Raw genomic sequence first — 24,103 nt, 5'->3', positions numbered from 1 at the left:
AATAACAGTGACATTCCTCAATAGCTGTCCATATTTTGCAGATTAGATTTGGAGATGCCATGCCAAGCAGCTGGGGGTGTGTGTCTGTGTCTGTGCTGTTTCTGTGTCTGTGTGTGTGTGTGTGTGTGTGTTTGTGTGTGTTGTTGTGTGTGTGTGTGGTGTGTGTGGTGTGTGTGTGTGTGTGTGTGTGTGTGTGTGTGTGTGTGTTGTGTGTGTGTGTGTGTGTGTGTGTGTGTGTGTTGTGTGTGTTGTGTGGTGTGTCGTGTGGGTTTAGCTACAGACCCTGGTCAAACCAGATTCCAATACATTTTCACTACAGACCCTTGTCAAACATATCCCAATACAATTACATTACTAACTACAGACCCTGGTCAGACCAGATCCCAATGGGTTTAACTACAGACCCTGGGCCTGTCAAACCAGATCCAATACATTTCACTACAGACCCTGGTAAACCAGATCCCAATGGGTTTAACTACAGGCCCTGGTCAAACCAGATCCCAATACATTTAACTACAGACCCTGGTCAAACCAGATCCCAAATACATTTAACTACAGTCCCTGGTCAAACCACATCCCAATGGGTTTAACTACAGGCCCTGGTCAAACCAGATCCCAATACATTTACTACAGGCCCTGGTCAAACCAATCCCTCCATACATTTAACTACAGGCCCCTGGTCAAACCAGATCCCGATACATTTAACTACAGGCCCTGGTCAAACCAGATCCCAATACATTTAACTACAGGCCCTGGTCAAACCAGATCCCAATACATTTAACTACAGTCCCCTGGTCAAACCAGATCCCAATACTTTAACTACAGGCCCCGGTCAAACCATATCCCAATACATTTAACTACAGGCCCTGGTCAAACCAGATCCCAATACATTTAACTACAAGGCCCTGGTCAAACCAGATCCCAATGGGTTTAACTAACTGCTGCAGCCCCTGGTCAAACCAGATCCCAATACATTTAACTACAGGACGGCCCTGGTCAAACCAGATCCCAATACATTTAACTACAAGCCCTGGTCAAACCAGATCCCAATACATTTAACTACAGACCCTGGTCAAACCAGATCCCAATACATTTAACTACAGGCCCTGGTCAAACCAGATCCCTGTACATTTAACTACAGTCCCTGGTCAAACCAGATCCCAATGGGTTTAACTACAGGCCCTGGTCAAACCAGATCCCAATACATTTAACTACAGAGACCCTGGTCAAACCAGATCCAAACATTTAACTACAGTCCCTGGTCAAACCAGATCCCAATACATTTAACTACAGGCCCTGGTCAAACCAGATCCCAATGGGTTTAACTACAGACCCCTGGTCAAACCAGATCCCAATACATTTAACTACAGGCCCTGGTCAAACCAGATCCCAATACATTTAACTACAGTCCCTGGTCAAACCAGATCCCAATACATTAACTACAGGCCCTGGTCAAACCAGATCCCAATGGGTTTAACTACAGACCCCTGGTCAAACCAATCCCAATACATTTAACTACAGGCCCTGGTCAAACCAGATCCCTGTACATTTAACTACAGTCCCTGGTCAAACCAGATCCAATGGGTTTAATAACTACAGGCCCTGGTCAAACCAGATCCCAATACATTTAACTACAGTCCCTGGTCAAACCAGATCCCAATACATTTAACTACAGGCCCTGGTCAAACCAGATCCCGATACATTTATCTACAGGCCCTGGTCAAACCAGATCCCAATACATTTAACTACAGGCCCTGGTCAAACCAGATCCCAATACATTTAACTACAGACCCTGGTCAAAACCAGATCCCAATACATTTAACTACAGGCCCTGGTCAAACCAGATCCCTGTACATTTAACTACAGTCCCTGGTCAAACCAGATCCCAATGGGTTTAACTACAGGCCCTGGTCAAACCAGATCCCAATACATTTAACTACAGACCCTGGTCAAACCCAGATCCCAAAACATTTAACTACAGTCCCTGGTCAAACCAGATCCCAATACATTTAACTACAGGCCCTGGTCAAACCAGATCCCAATGGGTTTAACTACAGACCCTGGTCAAACCAGATCCCATACATTTAACTACAGGCCCTGGTCAAACCAGATCCCAATACATTTAACTACAGTCCCTGGTCAAACCAGATCCCAATACATTTAACTACAGGCCCTGGTCAAACCAGATCCAATGGGTTTAACTACAGACCCTGGTCAAACCAGATCCCAATACATTTAACTACAGGCCCTGGTCAAACCAGATCCCTGTACATTTAACTACAGTCCCTGGTCAAACCAGATCCCAATGGGTTAACTACAGGCCCTGGTCAAACCAGATCCCAATACATTTAACTACAGTCCCTGGTCAAACCAGATCCCAATACATTTAACTACAGGCCCTGGTCAAACCAGATCCCTGTACATTTAACTACAGTCCCTGGTCAAACCAGATCCCAATGGGTTTAACTACAGGCCCTGGTCAAACCAGATCCCAATACATTTAACTACAGTCCCTGGTCAAACCAGATCCCAATACATTTAACTACAGGCCCTGGTCAAACCAGATCCCGATACATTTATCTACAGGCCCTGGTCAAACCAGATCCCAATACATTTAACTACAGGCCCTGGTCAAACCAGATCCCAATACATTTAACTACAGTCCCTGGTCAAACCAGATCCCAATACATTTAACTACAGGCCCTGGTCAAACCAGATCCCTGTACATTTAACTACAGGCCCTGGTCAAACCAGATCCCAATGGGTTTAACTACAGGCCCTGGTCAAACCAGATCCCAATACATTTAACTACAGACCCTGGTCAAACCAGATCCCAATACATTTAACTACAGTCCCTGGTCAAACCAGATCCCAATACATTTAACTACAGGCCCTGGTCAAACCAGATCCCAATGTGTTTAACTACAGACCCTGGTCAAACCAGATCCCAATACATTTAACTACAGGCCCTGGTCAAACCAGATCCCAATACATTTAACTACAGTCCCTGGTCAAACCAGATCCCAATACATTTAACTACAGTCCCTGGTCAAACCAGATCCCAATACATTTAACTACAGGCCCTGGTCAAACCAGATCCCTGTACATTTAACTACAGTCCCTGGTCAAACCAGATCCCAATGGGTTTAACTACAGGCCCTGGTCAAACCAGATCCCAATACATTTAACTACAGTCCCTGGTCAAACCAGATCCCAATACATTTAACTACAGGCCCTGGTCAAACCAGATCCCGATACATTTATCTACAGGCCCTGGTCAAACCAGATCCCAATACATTTAACTACAGGCCCTGGTCAAACCAGATCCCAATACATTTAACTACAGTCCCTGGTCAAACCAGATCCCAATACATTTAACTACAGGCCCTGGTCAAACCAGATCCCTGTACATTTAACTACAGTCCCTGGTCAAACCAGATCCCAATGGGTTTAACTACAGGCCCTGGTCAAACCAGATCCCAATACATTTAACTACAGACCCTGGTCAAACCAGATCCCAATACATTTAACTACAGTCCCTGGTCAAACCAGATCCCAATACATTTAACTACAGGCCCTGGTCAAACCAGATCCCAATGTGTTTAACTACAGACCCTGGTCAAACCAGATCCCAATACATTTAACTACAGGCCCTGGTCAAACCAGATCCCAATACATTTAACTACAGTCCCTGGTCAAACCAGATCCCAATACATTTAACTACAGTCCCTGGTCAAACCAGATCCCAATACATTTAACTACAGGCCCTGGTCAAACCAGATCCCTGTACATTTAACTACAGTCCCTGGTCAAACCAGATCCCAATGGGTTTAACTACAGGCCCTGGTCAAATCAGATCCCAATACATTTAACTACAGACCCTGGTCAAACCAGATCCCAATACATTTAACTACAGTCCCTGGTCAAACCAGATCCCAATACATTTAACTACAGGCCCTGGTCAAACCAGATCCCAATGTGTTTAACTACAGACCCTGGTCAAACCAGATCCCAATACATTTAACTACAGGCCCTGGTCAAACCAGATCCCAATACATTTAACTACAGTCCCTGGTCAAACCAGATCCCAATACATTTAACTACAGGCCCTGGTCAAACCAGATCCCAATGGGTTTAACTACAAGACCCTGGTCAAACCAGATCCCAATACATTTAACTACAGGCCCTGGTCAAACCAGATCCCAATACATTTAACTACAGGCCCTGGTCAAACCAGATTCCAATACATTTCACTACAGACCCTGGTCAAACCAGATCCCAATGGGTTTAACTACAGGCCCTGGTCAAACCAGATCCCAATACATTTAACTACAGTCCCTGGTCAAACCAGATCCCAATACATTTAACTACAGTCCCTGGTCAAACCAGATCCCAATACATTTAACTACAGGCCCTGGTCAAACCAGATCCCAATACATTTAACTACAGGCCCTGGTCAAACCAGATCCCAATGGGTTTAATTGCAGCCCCTGGTCAAACCAGATCCCAATGGGTTTAACTACAGGCCCTGGTCAAACCAGATCCCAATACATTTAACTACAGTCCCTGGTCAAACCAGATCCCAATACATTTAACTACAGGCCCTGGTCAAACCAGATCCCAATACATTTAACTACAGGCCCTGGTCAAACCAGATCCCAATGGGTTTAATTGCAGCCCCTGGTCAAACCAGATCCCAATGGGTTTAACTACAGGCCCTGGTCATGTGTACTGCATTATGTAAGACATTGGGGGCCATTTGGGACACATTTCCACACTCAAGCTAACAATCCAGATCAAATGTTGTAACTTGTATAATTCATGACCAGAGCTCTTAGATGTTTATATTGATATGATGTTGACCATCAGAGGTAACTGAGCTTTTGTCTAGTTCATGTAATGACAGTGTGTCGTGCAGTTATGATAATCTAAAAAACTTTTTGCACAAATTGCACCCTATTCTCTATATAGTGCACTATTTTAGACCAGTGCCCTATTCTCTATATAGTGCACTACTTTAGACCAGAGCCATATTCCCTAGATAGTGCACTTTTTTAGACCAGAGCCCTATTCCCTAGATATTGCACTACTTTAGGCCAGAGCCCTATTCCCTAGATAGTGCACCTTTTTAGACCAGAGCCCTATTCCCTAGATAGTGCACCTTTTTAGACCAGAGCCCTCTTCCCTAGATAGTGCACTACTTTAGACCAGAGCCCTACTTCCTGTGTAGTAGTGCACAACTGTATTACCTGAGCTCTATGTCCAGGTGAAAGTAGTGTACTTTATAGGGGAATAGTTTGCCATTAAGTCTTTACATATAGGAGACAGGATACCATGTTGTCTTTATATATAGGAGACAGGATATGATGTAGTCTTTATATATAGGAGACAGGATATGAGGTAGTCTTTATATATAGGAGACAGGATATGATGTAGTCTTTATATATAGGAGACAGGATATGATGTTGTCTTTATATATAGGAGACAGGATATGATGTAGTCTTTATATATAGGAGACAGGATATGATGTAGTCTTTATATATAGGAGACAGGATATGATGTAGTCTTTATATATAGGAGACAGGATATGATGTAGTCGTTATATATAGGAGACAGGATATGATGTAGTCTTTATATACAGGAGACAGGATGCCATGTTGCCTTTATATACAGGAGACAGGATATGATGTAGTCTTTATATATAGGAGACAGGATATGATGTAGTCTTTTATATATAGGAGACAGGATATGATGTAGTCTTTATATATAGGAGACAGGATATGATGTAGTCTTTATATATAGGAGACAGGATATGATGTAGTCTTTATATATAGGAGACAGGATATGATGTAGTCTTTATATATAGGAGACAGGATATGATGTAGTCTTTATATATAGGAGACAGGATATGATGTAGTCTTTATATATAGGAGACAGGATACCATGTTGTCTTTATATATAGGAGACAGGATATGATGTAGTCTTTATATATAGGGGACAGGATATGATGTAGTCTTTATATATAGGAGACAGGATGCCATGTTGTCTTTATATATAGGAGACAGGATATGATGTAGGCTTTATATATAGGAGACAGGATATGATGTAGTCTTTATATATAGGAGACAGGATGCCATGTTGTCTTTATATACAGGAGACAGGATACCATTAGGTCTTTACATATAGGAGACAGGATACCATGTTGTCTTTATATATAGGAGACAGGATATGATGTAGTCTTTACATACAGGAGACAGGATATGATGTAGTCTTTATATATAGGAGACAGGATACCATGTTGTCTTTATATATAGGAGACAGGATGCCATGTTGTCTTTATATACAGGAGACAGGATATGATGTAGTCTTTATATATAGGAGACAGGATGCCATGTTGTCTTTATATACAGGAGACAGGATACCATGTTGTCTTTATATATAGGAGACAGGATGCCATGTTGTCTTTATATACAGGAGACAGGATACCATGTTGTCTTTATATATAGGAGACAGGATACCATGTTGTCTTTATATACAGGAGACAGGATACCATGTTGTCTTTATATACAGGAGACAGGATGCCATGTTGTCTTTATATACAGGAGACAGGATATGATGTAGTCTTTATACATAGGAGACAGGATATGATGTAGTCTTTATATACAGGAGACAGGATATGATGTAGTCTTTATATATAGGAGACAGGATATGATGTAGGCTTTATATACAGGAGACAGGATATGATGTAGTCTTTATATATAGGAGACAGGATATGATGTAGTCTTTATATACAGGAGACAGGATATGATGTAGAACTTAATATATAGGAGACAGGATATGATGTAGTCTTTATATACAGGAGACAGGATATGATGTAGTCTTTATATACAGGAGACAGGATATGATGTAGTCTTTATATACAGGAGACAGGATATGATGTAGTCTTTATATACAGGAGACAGGATATGATGTAGTCTTTATATATAGGAGACAGGATATGATGTAGTCTTTACATACAGGAGACAGGATATGATGTAGTCTTTATATATAGGAGACAGGATGACATGTAGTCTTTATATATAGGAGACAGGATATGATGTAGTCTTTATATATAGGAGACAGGATATGATGTAGTCTTTATATACAGGAGACAGGATATGATGTAGTCTTTATATATAGGAGACAGGATATGATGTTGTCTTTATATACAGGAGACAGGATATGATGTAGTCTTTACATACAGGAGACAGGATATGATGTAGTCTTTATATACAGGAGACAGGATATGATGTAGTCTTTATATACAGGAGACAGGATATGATGTAGTCTTTATATATAGGAGACAGGATATGATGTTGTCTTTATATACAGGAGACAGGATATGATGTAGTCTTTACATACAGGAGACAGGATATGAATGTAGTCCTTTATATACAGGAGACAGGACGCCATGTAGTCTTTATATACAGGAGACAGGATATGATGTAGTCTTTATATACAGGAGACAGGATATGATGTAGTCTTTATACATGTGACAGTGAGACTAATGCTTTAGTTGGGTCTTTGACTCTGAGTAATAATACTGAATATTTATGTTTTTATATTTTTTAAAATTTTAATTCAAATATTGTTTGCATGCATCTGTGTGTGTGTGTGTGTGTGTGTGTGCACATTCTTTGTGCACAATTCTTTTGCTTCTGTTAAATGTTGCTTCCTTCCAGGTTAATTGCATTGGCTTGAATCTCTATTGCATTGTGGGAGTATTTCTTGATGTGCAAAAAAATGCAAATGAACCAAGTAAAGACATTTTATCTTGGTTTCCTTTCTTCTTAAATCGTTTTCCCAACAACAGGCTGTGGTGGTTACCTGACGTAAAGTCTAGTGTGTGTGTATGTGTGAGCTTAACATATGTATGTGTGTGTATGTGTGTTGTGTGTGTGTGTATGTGTGTGTGTGTGTGTGTGTGTGGTGTGTGTGGTGTGTGTGTGTGTGTGTGTGTGTGTGTGTGTGTGTGTGTGTGTGTGTGTGTTGTGTGAGCTTAACATATGGTTATTCGCAAAATAGCGCGAAGGAGATTCTCCTCTTTCGTTAATGAAATCAGCCTTCCCATATGGCATGAATATCTTCGTCCATTATAATTTGATATATCACCATGTGGGACATTGTTTTGTGAGTGTGTGTGTCTGTCATTATCATGTGATATGTGTTGATGTGGAAGGCGTTCCTGCATTAGTTAAGTGACTGCCACTGTCCCACCATAACGGGATGTTCTCAGAGACAAGCGCCTTGTGGTGGCGTGAGAAAACCACATCAACCCTGACTGTGTTTTTAAAACAGTGATGATTGTCAAATCAGCAGATAGAGAGGCGTCTTCTGCTCTCTGTCAGATGGAGTCTTCATCCAACCCATCACGTCTGGAGTGTATTCATTAGCAAAACACTGTAGAAAAACATTTTGCCATGGGTCCGCGTGGTTGACTGTTGTTCGACTTGTAGTACCTACACTTGACAGTAGGAGGAGCCAACACTCAGAAGGGCAACTAGAAGAATGACTGAGAAGTCGTGTTGAATTCACATGAGCTCTTTCTTCGATCACATTTGGATACCAAATGTTGATTTGAAATTCATTCACTTGTGTATAAGAGAGTTGGAGAGAGAGAGAGAGAGAGAGAGAGAGAGAGAGAGAGAGAAGAGAGAGAGAGAGAGAGAAGACAGAGACAGAGAGAGAGAGAGAGAGAGAGAGAGAGAGAGAGACAGAGACAGACAGAGAGAGAGAGAGAGAAGAGAGAGAGAGAGAGACAGACAGACAGACAGACAGACAGACAGACAGACAGACAGAGAGACAGACATACAGACAGACAGACAGACAGACAGACAGACAGACAGACAGACAGACAGACAGACAGACAGACAGACAGACAGACAGACAGACAGACAGACAGAGACAGAGAGAGAGAGAGAGAGAGAGAAGAGAGAGAGAGAGAGACAGAGAGACAGAGACAGAGAGACAGACAGACAGACAGACAGACAGACAGACAGACATAGACAGACAGACAGACAGACAGACAGACAACAGACGACAGACAGACAGACAGACAGACAGAGACAGAGAGAGGGAGAGAGAGAAATACATATTTCTTTGACTAGATAATTAGTGGGTGTCAGTTGATGAAACAGGGGCCCACCTGACATTGTTATGAAATGGGGACTTGACACTTCATTGACTTCAGCTTTATTATGTCCATCCGTTGTCACAATGAAAAGTGATACACTGACAGTACCAATACAGACACAACAGGCTACATCAAACGGAACCACATTCTCTAGATAGTGTCTAGGACTCTAGGCTTGTAGGGAAGAGGATGCCATAATTGGACGTGGGACACACACTGCCGCCCTTACACCACGGTGACTTGTGATTGACACACACACTTTCAATAACCAATAATTCAATATTTACCATTTACACAAAAATACAAAATACAATACCGTCAGAGTAAAAACACCGACATGGATAATATCTGATCGATGGAAAATATCAAAAAATTCTGTTTTTCATTTGTTTTTCTTCTGTACAAACATATACATAGAAATATAGATAGAAAGAGAGAGTATAAAAGTGTGTATTTTTAAAATACAAAGGGGTTTGTACACCACAGTTATTAACGTTCACATGACAAGGAGACATATGGCAAAACATCTTGAGGGCATCTCTTTTCACAGTAACGTGGGCTGTACATTATAAACACTGTTCATCGTCATTTCTCTCATCGTTCTTTCACATTGTTGTAAACATGAAAGGAGTTTAGAAATGTGTCTCTGGGCGTTGGTTCAAGCCTTGTTGATCTGTGGGCCCAACCACAACTTCACAAACAACATTAAAACGTCTCAACCAACGTGAGGTCTTAAGATCCGCAGAAAAAACCATCAGTGCTATAGGATCAGTTCATTTTCCTGTTTAATGGTCCTTGGCCTCTCATTGGGCACGCTCTCTCTCTCTCCGTCTCTCCATCTCTCTCTCTCTCTCCGTCGCTCTCTCTCTCCATCCTCTCCTCTCTCGCTCTCTCCGTCTCTCGCTCTCTCTCATTCCGTATCTCTCTCTCCATCTCTCGCTCTCTCTCTCTACTCTCTCTCTCTCTCTCTCTCGTCCGTCTCTCGCTCTCTCCATTCCCGTATCTCTCTCTCCAGCTCTCTCTCTCCCCGTCTCTCTCTCTCGTCTCTCTCTCTCCGTCTCTCTCTCTCCTCATCGCGTCTCTCTCTCTCTCCTCCGTCCTCTCTCTCTCCGTCCTCTCGCTAGGTCTGCCTGGCGTCGTGTAGTAGTTTATTAATCTCGGTGACCAACTCACTAGCGTCCATCATGTCATGGTGTCTGTCCCTGCTCTGCTTCCCCCCAGGAACCCCATCCCTAACATCTCCAGCTCATCCTCCTCATAGTTTTCTGGGATCTCCTCCATGGCAGGCAGCCATCTTAGATGTGGTGGCTGGTTGGAGGAGGAAGAGGAGATGGACGAGGCAGCCATATTGGGTGAGGTTGTTGGTGTTGTGACTTGATGGGCTTTGGCCGACAGCTCCGCCTCCGGGGTTCAGATAGTGGGTGTTAGCCGCCCACGCCGCCACGCCCGCCGGGTAGGAGGCGGGGCCTTTGGTGTTGTTGCCGCCCGGTAACAGCACCTTGGCGTGGCCACCCTTTCCACTTCCTCTTTCCATTGCCGCGGCAGCAACGTTGTTTCGCTGCACTCGGCATACGAGTCCAGTGACGGAGGGAGCAGGCGCTGGAAGATTCCGTTCATCTCCGAAAGCAAGGAACTCCCTTCACTGACCCCTCCCTCCTCAGAACTCCCGGGCTCCTTCCCGAAGGTGGAGAAGCTCTTCCTGCGCTCCGAGGAGTCGATGGAAGCCTGGTCGTCATCGAGGAGGTGGGGTGGCTGGTTAGAGGACTCCTCCCCTGGGATAAACATGTTGCTACGGTAGTCAGAGGAGGAGGAGGCCGGGGAGGACAGGGAGAGGGCCAGGGGAGGCATCCAGCACTGGTCAGAATGGCCCAACACACGACACTCCTCAGTGCATAGGCGCATAGCTAGGGAGAGAGAAGGGAGAGGGTTAACGTTGTGTTTGATACACAGGTTCCTAGCTAGGGAGAGAGAAGGGAGTGGAGGGAGAGGGTTAATGTTGTGTTTGGTACACAGGTTCCTAGCTAGGGAGAGAGAAGGGAGTGGAGGGAGAGGGTTAATGTTGTGTTTGGTACACAGGTTCCTAGCTAGGGAGAGAGAAGGGAGTGGAGGGAGAGGGTTAATGTTGTGTTTGGTACACAGGTTCATCGCTAGGGAAGAAAGAAGGGAGAGAAGGGAGAGGGTTAATGTTGTGTTTGGTACACAGGTTCATCGCTAGGGAGAAAGAAGGGAGAGAAGGGAGAGGGTTAATGTTGTGTTTGGTACACAGGTTCATCGCTAGGGAGAGAGAAGGGAGTGGAGGGAGAGGGTTAATGTTGTGTTTGGTACGCAGGTTCCTAGCTAGGGAGAGAGAAGGGAGTGGAGGGAGAGGGTTAATGTTGTGTTTGGTACACAGGTTCCTAGCTAGGGAGAGAGAAGGGAGTGGAGGGAGAGGGTTAATGTTGTGTTTGGTACACCGGTTCCTAGCTAGGGAGAGAGAAGGGAGTGGAGGGAGAGGGTTAATGTTGTGTTTGGTACACCGGTTCCTAGCTAGGGAGAGAGAAGGGAGTGGAGGGAGAGGGTTAATGTTGTGTTTGGTACACAGGTTCCTAGCTAGGGAGAGAGAAGAATGAGTAGGGAGACATGAGAGACACGGAGATTGGTGACAAATAATATGTTTGGTTTGACATTGATGAAAGGGTCTCGTGGCTCAGAAGAGAGAGCAGAGAGGGGACACAGTGTCAAGGTGTATGATTGGCATTGATATGCAGTAGCCTACAGAACTGTTGTCTGTCGACACTACTCAGTACATACACTGCTAGCTGGAAAATACAGTCTCAATGTTTTATCTGGTTTGACATTGAGGACACAGTCCCATAGCTACGGGAGAGAGGACACAGTCCCATAGTTACGGGAGAGAGGACACAGTCCCATAGCTACGGGAGAGAGGACACAGTCCCATAGCTACGGGAGAGAGGACACAGTCCCCTAGCTACGGGAGAGAGGACACAGTCCCCTAGCTACGGGAGAGAGGACACAGTCCCATAGCTACAGGAGAGAGGACACAGTCCCATAGCTAAGGGAGAGAGGACACAGTCCCATAGCTACGGGAGAGAGGACACAGTCCCCTAGCTACGGGAGAGAGGACACAGTCCCATAGCTACGGGAGAGAGGACACAGTCCCATAGCTACGGGAGAGAGGACACAGTCCCATAGCTACAGGAGAGAGGACACAGTCCCATAGCTACGGGAGAGAGGACACAGAGAGGACACAGTCCCCTAGCTACGGGAGAGAGGACACAGTCCCCTAGCTACGGGAGAGAGGACACAGTCCCCTAGCTACGGGAGAGAGGACACAGTCCATAGCTACGGGAGAGAGGACACAGTCCCATAGATAAGGGAGAGAGGACACAGTCCATAGCTACGGGAGAGAGGACACAGTCCCATAGCTACGGGAGAGAGGACACAGTCCCATAGATACGGGAGAGAGGACACAGTCCCATAGCTACGGGAGAGAGGACACAGTCCATAGCTACGGGAGAGAGGACACAGTCCCATAGCTACGGCAGAGAGGACACAGTCCATAGCTACGGAAGAGAGGACACAGTCCCATAGCTACGGAAGAGAGGACACAGTCCCATAGCTACGTGAGAGAGGACACAGTCCCAAAGCTACGGGAGAGAGGACACAGTCCCATAGCTACGGGAGAGAGGACACAGTCCCATAGCTACGGGAGAGAGGACACAGTCCCATAGCTACGGGAGAGAGGACACAGTCCCATAGCTACGGGAGAGAGGACACAGTCCCATAGCTACGGGAGAGAGGACACAGTCCCATAGCTACGGGAGAGAGGACACAGTCCCATAGCTACGGGAGAGAGGACACAGTCCCATAGCTACGGGAGAGAGGACACAGTCCCATAGCTACGGGAGAGAGGACACAGTCCCATAGCTACGGGAGAGAGGAGACCAGGAGCACTGATACAAATGGATAGTTGTTAAACTGATGCCTGTCTAATCCCTCTGTTACCTGTCTAACCCTGTACCTCTCTGTCTAGTCCTGTACCTCTCTGTATAGTCCTGTACCTCTCGGTCTAGTGCAGTACCTCTCTGTCTAGTCCTGTACCTCTCTCTCTAGTCCTGTACCTCTCTGTCTAGTCCTGTACCTCTCTGTCTAGTCCTGTACCTCTCTGTCTAGTCCTGTACCTCTCGGTCTAGCGCAGTACTTCTCTGTCAAGTCCTGTACCTCTCTGTCTAGTCCTGTACCTCTCTGTCTAGTCCTGTACCTCTCGGTCTAGTGCAGTACCTCTCTGTCTAGTCCTGTACCTCACTGTCTAACCCTGTACCTCTCGGTCTAGTCCTGTACCTCATTGTCTAACCCTGTACCTCTCTGTCTAGTCCTGTACCTCTCGGTCTAGTCCTGTACCTCTATGTCTAGTCCTGTACCTCTCTGTCTAGTCCTGTACCTCTCGGTCTAGTGCAGTACCTCTCTGTCTAGTCCTGTACCTCATTGTCTAACCCTGTACCTCTCTGTCTAACCCTGTACCTCTCGGTCTAGTCCTGTACCTCACTGTCTAACCCTGTACCTCTCGGTCTAGTCCTGTACCTCTCTGTGTAACCCTGTACCTCTCTGTCTAACCCCGTACCTCTCTGTCTAGTCCTGTACCTCTCTGTCTAACCCTGTCCCTCTCTGTCTAACCCTGTACCTCTCTGTCTAGTCCTGTACCTCTCTGTCTAACTCTGTACCTCTCTGTCTAACCCTGTACCTCTCTGTCTAGTCCTGTACCTCTCTGTCTAACCCTGTACCTCTCTGTCTAGTCCTGTCCCTCTCTGTCTAACCCTTTACCTCTCTGTCTAACCCTGTCCCTCTCTGTCTAGTCCTGTACCTCTCAGTCTAGTCCTGTACCTCTCTGTCTAGTCCTGTACCTCTCTGTCTAACCCTGTACCTCTCTGTCTAACCCTGTACCTCTCTGTCTAGTCCTGTACCTCTCTGTCTAACCCTGTACCTCTCTGTCTAACCCTGTACCTCTCTGTCTAACCCTGTACCTCTCTGTCTAACCCTGTACCTCTCTGTCTAGTCCTGTACCTCTCTGTCTAACCGTGTACCTCTCTGTCTAGTCCTGTACCTCTCTGTCTAGTCCTGTACCTCTCTGTCTAGTCCTGTACCTCTCTGTCTAGTCCTGTACCTCTCTGTCTAGTCCTGTACCTCTCTGTCTAACCCTGTACCTCTCTGTCTAGTCCTGTACCTCTCTGTCTAGTCCTGTACCTCTCTGTCTAGTCCTGTACCTCTCTGTCTAGTCCTGTACCTCTCTGTCTAGTCCTGTACCTCTCTGTCTAACCCTGTACCTCTCTGTCTAACCCTGTACCTCTCTGTCTAGTCCTGTACCTCTCGGTCTAACCCTGTACCTCTCTGTCTAACCCTGTACCTCTCTGTCTAACCCTGTACCTCTCTGTCTAACCCTGTACCTCTCTGTCTAACCCTGTACCTCTCTGTCTAACCCTGTACCTCTCTGTCTAACCCTGTACCTCACTGTCTAACCTTGTACCTCTCTGTCTAGTCCTGTACCTCTCTGTCTAACCCTGTACCTCTGTTGCCTGTCCCTCTGTTGCCTTTCTAACACTTTCCCTCATGTCACTCTCTGTAAACTCTAGACATCTGAACCAACCATTTTTGTGAGAAAGATGGATGTTGTTTTGGTATCAAAAAGGTCAACTGATGTTTACTGGGATGAGTGACAAAGTAAACGAATTAAATCACTCCATTCAATCAGGCTCAAAAACAGTTAATCCCCCTCTTTCAATCCCTCCCTCCCTAGCTCCATCCTTCTCTGCTCCCTCCCTCCCTCCCTCCATCTCCCCTCCCTCCCTCCCTCCCTAGCTCCATCCTTCTCTGCTCCTTCCCTCCCTCCCTCCCTCCCTCCATCTCCCCTCCCTCCCTCCCTCCCTCCATCTCCCCTCCCTCCCTCCCTCCATCTCCCCTCCCTCCCTCCCTCCCTAGCTCCATCCTTCTCTGCTCCCTCCCTCACTCCCTCCATCTCCCCCTCCCTCCCCTCCCTAGCTCCATCCTTCTCTGCTCCTTCCCTCCCTCCCTCCCTCCCTCCCTCCCTCCCTCCCTCCCTCCCTCCCTCCCTCCCTCCCTCCCTCCCTCCCTCCCTCCCTCCCTCCCTCCCTAGCTCCATCCTTCTCTGCTCCTTCCCTCCCTCCCTCCCTCCATCTCCCCTCCCTCCCTCCCTCCCTCCCTAGCTCCATCCTTCTCTGCTCCTTCCCTCTCTCCCTCACTCCCTCCATCTCCCCTCCCTCCCTCCCTCCCTAGCTCCATCCTTCTCTGCTCCTTCCCTCCCTCCCTCCCTCCATCTCCCCTCCCTCCCTCCCTCCCTAGCTCCATCTCCCCTCCCTCCCTCCCTCCATCTCCCCTCCCTCCCTCCCTCCCTAGCTCTATCCTTCTCTGCTCCTTCCCTCCCTCCCTCCCTCCCTCCCTCCATCTCCCCTCCCTCCCTCCTTCCCTAGCTCCATCCTTCTCCCCGCCCCCCCTCACTCCCTCCATCTCCCCTCCCTCCCTCCCTCCCTCCATCTCCCCTCCCTCCCTCCCTCCCTAGCTCCATCCTTCTCTGCTCCTTCCCTCCCTCACTCCCTCCATCTCCCCTCCCTCCCTCCCTCCCTCCCTAGCTCCATCCTTCTCTGCTCCTTCCCTCCCTCCCTCACTCCCTCCATCTCCCCTCCCTCCCTCCCTCCCTCCCTCCCTCCCTCCCTCCCTCCCTCCCTCCCCTCCCTCCCTCCCTCCCTCCCTCCCTCCCTAGCTCCATCCTTCTCTGCTCCTTCCCTCCCTCACTCCCTCCATCTCCCCTCCCTCCCTCCTTCCCTAGCTCCATCCTTCTCCCCGCCCCCCCTCCCTCCCTCCATCTCCCCTCCCTCCCTCCCTCCCTAGCTCCATCCTTCTCTGCTCCTTCCCTCCCTCCCTCCCTCCATCTCCCCTCCCTCCCTCCCTCCATCTCCCCTCCCTCCTTCCCTCCCTCCCTCCCTAGCTCCATCCTTCTCTGCTCCTTCCCTCCCTCCCTCACTCCCTCCATCTCCCCTCCCTCCCTCCCTCCCTAGCTCCATCCTTCTCTGCTCCCTCCCTCACTCCCTCCATCTCCCCTCCCTCCCTCCCTCCCTCCCTAGCTCCATCCTTCTCTGCTCCCTCCCTCCCTCCCTCCATCTCCCCTCCCTCCCTCCCTCCCTAGCTCCATCCTTCTCTGCTCCTTCCCTCCCTCCCTCCCTCCCTCCCTCCATCTCCCCTCCCTCCCTCCCTCCCTCCCTAGCTCCATCCTTCTCTGCTCCTTCCCTCCCTCACTCCCTCCATCTCCCCTCCCTCCCTCCTTCCCTAGCTCCATCCTTCTCCCCTCCCTCCATCTCCCCTCCCTCCCTCCTTCCCTAGCTCCATCCTTCTCCCCCTCCCTCCCTCCCTCCCTCCCTCCATCTAGCCTTCTTCCTCTCCTCCTCCATCTCTCCTGCTTCCCTCCCTCTTCCATCTCTCCTTCTTCATCTCTCCATAAAGAGAAGAATAACAGACAGAGGAGAAGAGACAGAAGAGACAGAAGAGAGAGAAGAGGAGAGACTGTGGCTCTCAGGGGGGAGAACAACATCATTTTAAAAGCAATTACTGTGAATTCTCCTCAGCACAGACATGAAAGGGCCGGCCTGTCACTCAAACAGCCAACACACACACACACACACACACACACAAACACACACACACACACACACACAAAAACACAAAGACACACACAAACACACACACACACACACAGACACACACGCGTATACACCACACACACACACACACACACACACACACACACAAACACACACACACAAAAACACACACACACACAAACACACACACACACACAAACACACACACTCGCCCACCCGACACAGTGACAGACAGAGAGAGTCACAGTGTAAATCGGGGAGGCGTTTACCGACACGACTCTATCTGAGGGCCAGATATCAGGAGGGTGGTAATGGAGGAACACGTCTGCCTGATAAAACCCCTGGAAATGAAAGGTTGTGGGGGGAGAATACAGCTGAAGCACAATAGTGCTACTGAGTGAATGGGCTGTTATATAATAGTGGATATGTCCCAAATCACACCCTATTCCCTATATAGTGCACCACTTTTGAGTACACTACATAGGGAAAGTAGTGCACTATTAAGAAAATAGGGTGTTATTTGGGAGTCCAGGCCATACAATGTGGTGTTAAAAATCATCTTTTGACTATTCAGGTGAGACATGTATTGTTGAAGCCAACGTGGGGAAGATTGGAAAACGTGGTGAGCAGCTGTCCACGGTGCTGAACTGAATAGATGATTTATTAAAGTGTTGGGGAGAACCTGGTGTGAGCAGCCTAGTGTGATGTGTGTGACGGTGGATATCACTGGGTCGTGTTATATATCTAGTGAAAACGGGACTGTATTACTGCAGCGGTTGATGTCACCTGGCTTGGTGTTTATATTCTGTGACATCACTGCCCTGCACCCAAAGACTTTTACATATAAAGCTGGTTTATCCTGCCTCTACCAAGATGGCTGTCTCATGTCTCTATGTACCTGACCTGGGTACTATAGTCTATCCTGCCTCTACCAAGATGGCTGTCTCATGTCTCTATGTACCTGACCTGGGCACTATAGTCTATCCTGCCTCTACCAAGATGGTTGTCTCATGTCTCTATGTACCTGACCTGGGCACTATAGTCTATCCTGCCTCTACCAAGATGGCTGTCTCATGTCTCTATGTACCTGACCTGGGTACTATAGTCTATCCTGCCTCTACCAAGATGGCTGTCTCATGTCTCTATGTACCTGACCTGGGCACTATAGTCTATCCTGCCTCTACCAAGATGGCTGTCTCATGTCTCTATGTAACTGACCTGGGCACTATAGTCTATCCTGCCTCTACCAAGATGGCTGTCTCATGTCTCTATGTAACTGACCTGGGCACTATAGTCTATCCTGCCTCTACCAAGATGGCTGTCTCATGTCTCTATGTAACTGACCTGGGCACTATAGTCTATCCTGCCTCTACCAAGATGGCTGTCTCATGTCTCCATGTACCTGACCTGGGTGTAGTCTGTGGTGTATGTCCAGGTGGTAGAGCTCAGAGAAGCACTATAGTCTATCCTGCCTCTACCAAGATGGCTGTCTCATGTCTCTATGTACCTGACCTGGGTGTAGTCTGTGGAGCATGTCCAGGTGGTAGAGCTCAGAGAAGCACTATAGTCTATCCTGCCTCTACCAAGATGGCTGTCTCATGTCTCTATGTAACTGACCTGGGTGTAGTCTGTGGAGCATGTCCAGGTGGTAGAGCTCAGAGAAGCCATCCCCCAGCAGACGGTCGATGGGGGACTCTCGTCCCATATCATAGTCGCTGTCCCCCGCATCGCTGTCCCCACGACCACTGTCCTTCAAGCTGAACTTGTCCATGTCCTGCAATGCATACCTAGAGAGAGAGAGAGAGAGAGAGAGAGAGAGAGAGGAAGGGAGAAAGGAAGAAAGAGAGAGAGAGATAGAGAGAGAGAGAGAGAGAGCGAGAGAGGTAGGGAGAAAGGAAGAAAGAGAGAGAGAGAGAGAGAGAGGTAGGGAGAAAGGAAGAAAGAGAGAGAGAGAGAGAGAGAGAGAGAGAGAGAGAGAGAGAGAGAGAGAGAGAGGAAGGGAGAAAGGAAGAAAGCGAGAGAAGAGAGAGAGAGAGGTGAAAATACAATTGAGTCAATTAAAATGTATGTAATTGGTGTTTCTTAGTGGTAGAAGATGCTGTCCCACTGATTGATGCTCACCATAGAGAGGTAGACAGAACTACAAAACAAACATTTCACAACAGTACAGTTGAAACAGACATGTGATCCACAAACTTTTGGATTGAATGATATTGATATGATTCAAACTCAAAACATGATAAACCAAAGATCCATCTTAGAAAAAGGGCCAAACTAATATAGATCCATACTGTCATTACATATGTTTTTATTGATGCTACTAACGCTACTCATTTTATTGATGCTACTAATGCTACTCATTTTATTGATGCTACTAATGCTACTCATTTTATTGATGCTACTAATGCTACTCATTTTATTGATGCTACTAATGCTACTCATTTTATTGATGCTACTAATGCTACTCATTTTATTGATGCTACTAATGCTACTCATTTTATTGATGCTACTAATGCTACTAATTTATTGATGCTACTAATGCTACTCATTTTATTGATGCTACTAATGCTACTCATTTTATTGATGCTACTAATGCTACTCATTTTATTGATGCTACTAATGAAAAGCACGGTGGACACAAGGGAATTTGACAACTCAAAAGAGCAAAACATTACAATGTTTTTGGGGGGGATGCTTTGTTTACCTGTAGCTTCTGGAGTATTTGTTGCCACGGAAACAGGGTCTAGGCTGGTACTGGCCCTGATGGAGCATGGACAGAAGCTGTGAGACTTGCTATATCCAAAATAAACAAATAAAAACAACAGAAAAAAGGAAGATGAATAACAGAACGGATGGAAACAGACGACAACAATGAGGAACAAAACAAGATGGACGACACACAGTGATTCTGATGGTGGTGACACACTGAGGAGGGTGAGGAGACAAATATGATGATTCCAAGATGGATGACACACAGTGATTCTGATGGTGGTGACACACTGAGGAGGGTGAGGAGACAAATATGATGATTCCAAGATGGATGACACACAGTGATTCTGATGGTGGTGACACACTGAGGAGGGTGAGGAGACAAATATGATGATTCCAAGATGGATGACACACAGTGATTCTGATGGTGGTGACACACTGAGGAGGGTGAGGAGACAAATATGATGATTCCAAGATGGATGACACACAGTGATTCTGATGGTGGTGACACACCGAGGAGGGTGGGGAGACAAATATGATGATTCCAAGATGGATGACACACAGTGATTCTGATGGTGGTGACACACTGAGGAGGGTGAGGAGACAAATATGATGATTCCAAAATGGATGACAGAAAGTGGATGAGAGAAATAACAATGGGGTGGTGGTGGGTGACGGGGTAAATCAATATGGATAGGAGAGAACAACGATCATATAATGGCTTGAGGGTGAAGACACAAAGACAAACCGGATCCATGATTACATCTGGAATCAGTTCTACTAGTTTTAAATGGACAGTCATTTCACTATGGATTTACTGACACTCAGGAACTGTTTACCAAGAGGCTAGGATTTATGACAGATTATTCTATAATGGTGGAGGGGAGTGTAGGTGTGTGTGTGTGTGTGTGTGTGTGTGTGTGTGTGTGTGTGTGTGTGTGTGTGTGTGTGTGTGTGTGTGTGTGTGTGTGTGTGTGTGTGTGTGTGTGTGTGTGTGTGTGTGTGTGTGTGTGTGTGTGTGTGTGTGTGTGTGTGTGTGTGTGAGGGAGAGAGAGAGAGAGAGAGAGGGAGAGCGAGATGAATTGTCTGGTCTGTTGTATCTCACCTCGACGGGTGGCGTAGCGTGGGCCAACTCCAGGGCGAAGCTCTCCGGGATATGATTGGACGATATCGTCACCAGGCTATTCAGTGACTGGTGGCTGTGGTGGCTCTGCCGGCTTCCCATTGGCGCCCGGTCCATGGGGGGCGTGGCCGAGGGTGAGCGGTGGTGCGCTCTGATTGGTAGAGTCCCATTCACCGTGGGAACAAGTGTGATGTCACCCTTGTGGATCTGCCGCGACGGTTTCTTAGGGTGATGCTGGTGGTTGGTCTCTGCCACCCTGCAGTTGTACGAGTTCCTGGTATCTTTCTTTTCTCGGTTGCAGCGGGCAGCGAACATGACCATGATGACCAGGAGCATAGTGCAGATGGCCCCCAGGGACATGATGATGATGAGGGAGGCGTCGAGCGGCGTCTCCCCCTGGTCCAGCACCTGCACGTGGCCCTCCATGTTCTCATAGAGGCTGATTTTCAGGACGGCCTTGGTGGTCTGTTGCAAGGCACCGTGGTCACTGACCAGGACGGTGAGCTCCGCAAACTCCTGAGGAAACATGTCGAGGCTAACGTTGGCGCTGATCTCGCACGTTCTGGGATCCATAGAGAAGAAGCCTTCCTCGTTGCCGGCAGTGATTGAACATGTGAGTTCTGCGTTGACGCCGGTGTCTCGGTCGGTCGCCCTGACTGCCGTAACCAGGCTACCGGCCTCGGTGTACTTGGAGACGGGGACGTCGGCCGTGAGGTTCCAGAGCTGCGGAACCACGATGACCGGCGGGTTGTCGTTTTCGTCCAGGATTGTCAGGACGACGGTGGCGTTGCTCAGCAACGAGGGTTCCCCGGCGTCCTTGGCCTGGACTACGAAGGATATCCGGCTGACGTCCTCGCGGTCGAACGTGCGGAGGGCGTAAACAGCGCCGTTGGACGGGTCTACGGTGACAAAGGTGGAGATGGAGCTCCCGTGAACGGTGTTCTCCACCAGGAAGTAGCTCACCTGGCTGTTGTCGTCCAGGTCGGGGTCGGTTGCCAATAGCGATGTGAGGTAGGCCCCAGGGGCATTGTTCTCTGATCTGAACACCTCATAGCGACCCTTCTGGAAGCGTGGAGCATTGTCATTTTCATCCAGCACGTGCACGGTGAAGTGCTTGATGGTCGAGAGGCTGGGCGTGCCGTGGTCCTCGGCGATGACCGTCAAGCTGAACTCTGACCTCTTCTCCCGATCCAGCGAGACGTTAGTGAGGATCATGTAGTTGTTCTCATACGTCTTCTGTAGTTTAAAACTCCCCTGGCCATGGAGTTTACACACAACCTCTCCGTTCAGACCGGAATCTAGGTCTTCCACTCTTACTAAGGCCACGAAGGAATCCAATGGAGCGGCCTCGGAGATATAGGCCGCGTCCTCCTTGCCTCTGTCCCCTTGGGACATCAGACTGATGCTGATGTCTGGTTTGTTGTCGTTTACGTCCACTACCTTGATGAAGATCTTGCAGTGTGCTGGCATGGAGTTGGGGCCCATATCCTGGGCTTGGACATCGATGTCATATGATGTCGCGCTTTCAAAGTCCACACGCTTCATGAGCGTCAGGTGGCCGTTATCCGAGTTGATCTTGAACGTTTCCACGATTTTCGGGGACACGTGACTGCTAAAGGAGTAGACGATTTTGGCGTTGGTTCCGTCGTCTGCATCAGTCGCATTCAGATCAATAAGAAGAGATCCAACAGGTGAATTCTCCAATAGATGAATCACATATGAAGACTGTTCAAAAATAGGACTGTTGTCGTTTGAATCTGCCACGCTTATTCTGAGGAGAGTAGAACCGGATTTAGGGGGAACGCCCTTATCGGAGGCCGTCAGCTGAAGTTCATAACCTGGCTGCATCTCCCTGTCGAGCTCCCTTAGCACCACCAACTCCGAGTACTTAGCCCCGTCCGTTCTGCTCTGAATGTCAATCTTGAAGTAGTTGTTGGGCTCGAGGGAGTAAGTATCGAGGGAGTTCTCCCCGACGTCAGGGTCACTCGCGCTGTCCAGGGGAATGCGCGCCCCAACTGCCGCGCTCTCGGAGATCTCGATGGGGATTACGGTGCGGGCGAACTGGGGCGCGTTATCATTAATGTCCAACACTTCCACCTCGACGTGGAAGAGCTGCAAGTGTTCTGTTGGAAGAGTCAGAACGTCGAATTCAATGGAACAGTTGAGGTTCTTCTCGCAGAGCTTCTCTCGGTCTATTTTGGAACGGATGCTGATCTCTCCGTCCTGCTCGCGCACGGATAGGAAAGACGTGCTACCTCTCTGCATGGCTCGGAAGCGCAAAGACACAGAACTTGGGAGTTTGACCAAAACATCAGCCACGTCTTCTTTAAGCCGTGCAATAACAGTCCCCACCTTCTGTTCCTCGTAAACTTGATATTTTAATGTTTTACCTTTGACGTTTTGCGTGGCCAGTGCCATGACGGCGAGAAGTATCCATATTCGGATATAAAATACGCAGATTATTTTTCCAGGTTCCATCTTTAAAGTAATCCCTTTGGGTGATTCTGAAAGTAGTTCCAAAATAGCTCCTGTACGCAGCCAGTACTGATTCCGTTATTGTAGCCTAATGAACTTAACGAATCCACTGCGCCCCGACGAGAGTCATTAGGCTAATCGCAGCGCATTCTCCAAAGGCTAGATATCCCCATTTAAACACGTTTGAGCATTAAAAAAAGCAGGTTGCGTTCCGCAGTCATTTCTACTAGAAAACACAACGTCCAAACTGAGAGTGGGTTATCCCTTCCACGCATACAAATCTGTTGCGCGAGTCTCAGAGTAGACTCCTATAGAGCACCGCTTAAATCTGTGCTTCTCTCTGTGTGCGGTGCCGTGCTCTCTCTCTCTCGCTCTCTCTCCGTCTGATGGCTCCCCCAAAATAGCCCGCCTCAATCTAACCAGCCCTACAACGGAACAGCGGCCCCTTTCTCTTCTCCCCAGCGAGACAAAATGCTTCCTAAATAAAATGCTAACCCGGTGACCACTCAAAACAGAGGCGAGGAGTGAGGGGGGAGAAAGAGGGAGGGGAGGAGAGATCAAGACGGGGCAAACTCCACCCTCTCGGGTTCTTCATCCACTTTCTTTCTTCACTTTCACCCCTGAGAAGAGGGGGGAGAGAGAGAGAGAGAGGGAGAGGGAGAGAGAGAGAGAGAGCATGCCTCAACAATAGGGAAGGGTAAAATAACTCAAGAGGAACTTTCATTGGTGACGTTTGCCCGGTTATATTTTTTGGTAGTCGCCGTTAGAAGACGCCAGGTTCCTTTATGAGTGTAGTAGTCTCTCGCTGTTGGTCTGTTGCAGCAGACAGACTGGAGACAGGGCTGGGATAATGTAGAATATACATTATTCCTCTCGTTGTGGGTCTGTTGTAGCAGACAGACTGGAGACAGGGCTGGGATAATGTAGAATATACATTATTCCTCTCGTTGTGGGTCT

The 24,103-nt window shown here is 47.7% G+C and overlaps 1 protein-coding gene across 2 annotated transcripts in view; it reads right to left on the bottom strand.

Moving 5' to 3' along the window:
* LOC109886003 (protocadherin-18-like) overlaps positions 1-23,636 on the bottom strand; it is a 34,161-nt gene extending 10,525 nt beyond the window's left edge. The window contains exons 1-4 of one of the 2 annotated variants that reach the window (XM_031814894.1): positions 20,654-23,636; positions 19,544-19,632; positions 18,457-18,626; positions 10,528-11,076 (exon numbers count right to left, since the gene is read on the bottom strand). In XM_031814894.1, coding sequence (XP_031670754.1) covers positions 10,583-11,076; positions 18,457-18,626; positions 19,544-19,632; positions 20,654-23,149 — 3,249 coding nt within the window. In that variant the 5' untranslated portion in view covers positions 23,150-23,636 and the 3' untranslated portion in view covers positions 10,528-10,582. Of the gene's footprint in view, positions 1-10,527; positions 11,077-18,456; positions 18,627-19,543; positions 19,633-20,653 lie in introns of those variants that run through there. The other variant, XM_031814895.1, reaches the window with a different exon arrangement.
* Between the last annotated feature and the right edge of the window lie 467 nt (positions 23,637-24,103).

Source organism: Oncorhynchus kisutch, unplaced genomic scaffold (genome assembly GCF_002021735.2).
Source record: "Oncorhynchus kisutch isolate 150728-3 unplaced genomic scaffold, Okis_V2 Okis07a-Okis12b_hom, whole genome shotgun sequence".
Taxonomy (NCBI): Eukaryota; Metazoa; Chordata; class Actinopteri; order Salmoniformes; family Salmonidae; genus Oncorhynchus; species Oncorhynchus kisutch.
This window is presented reverse-complemented; position numbering and strand designations above follow the sequence as displayed.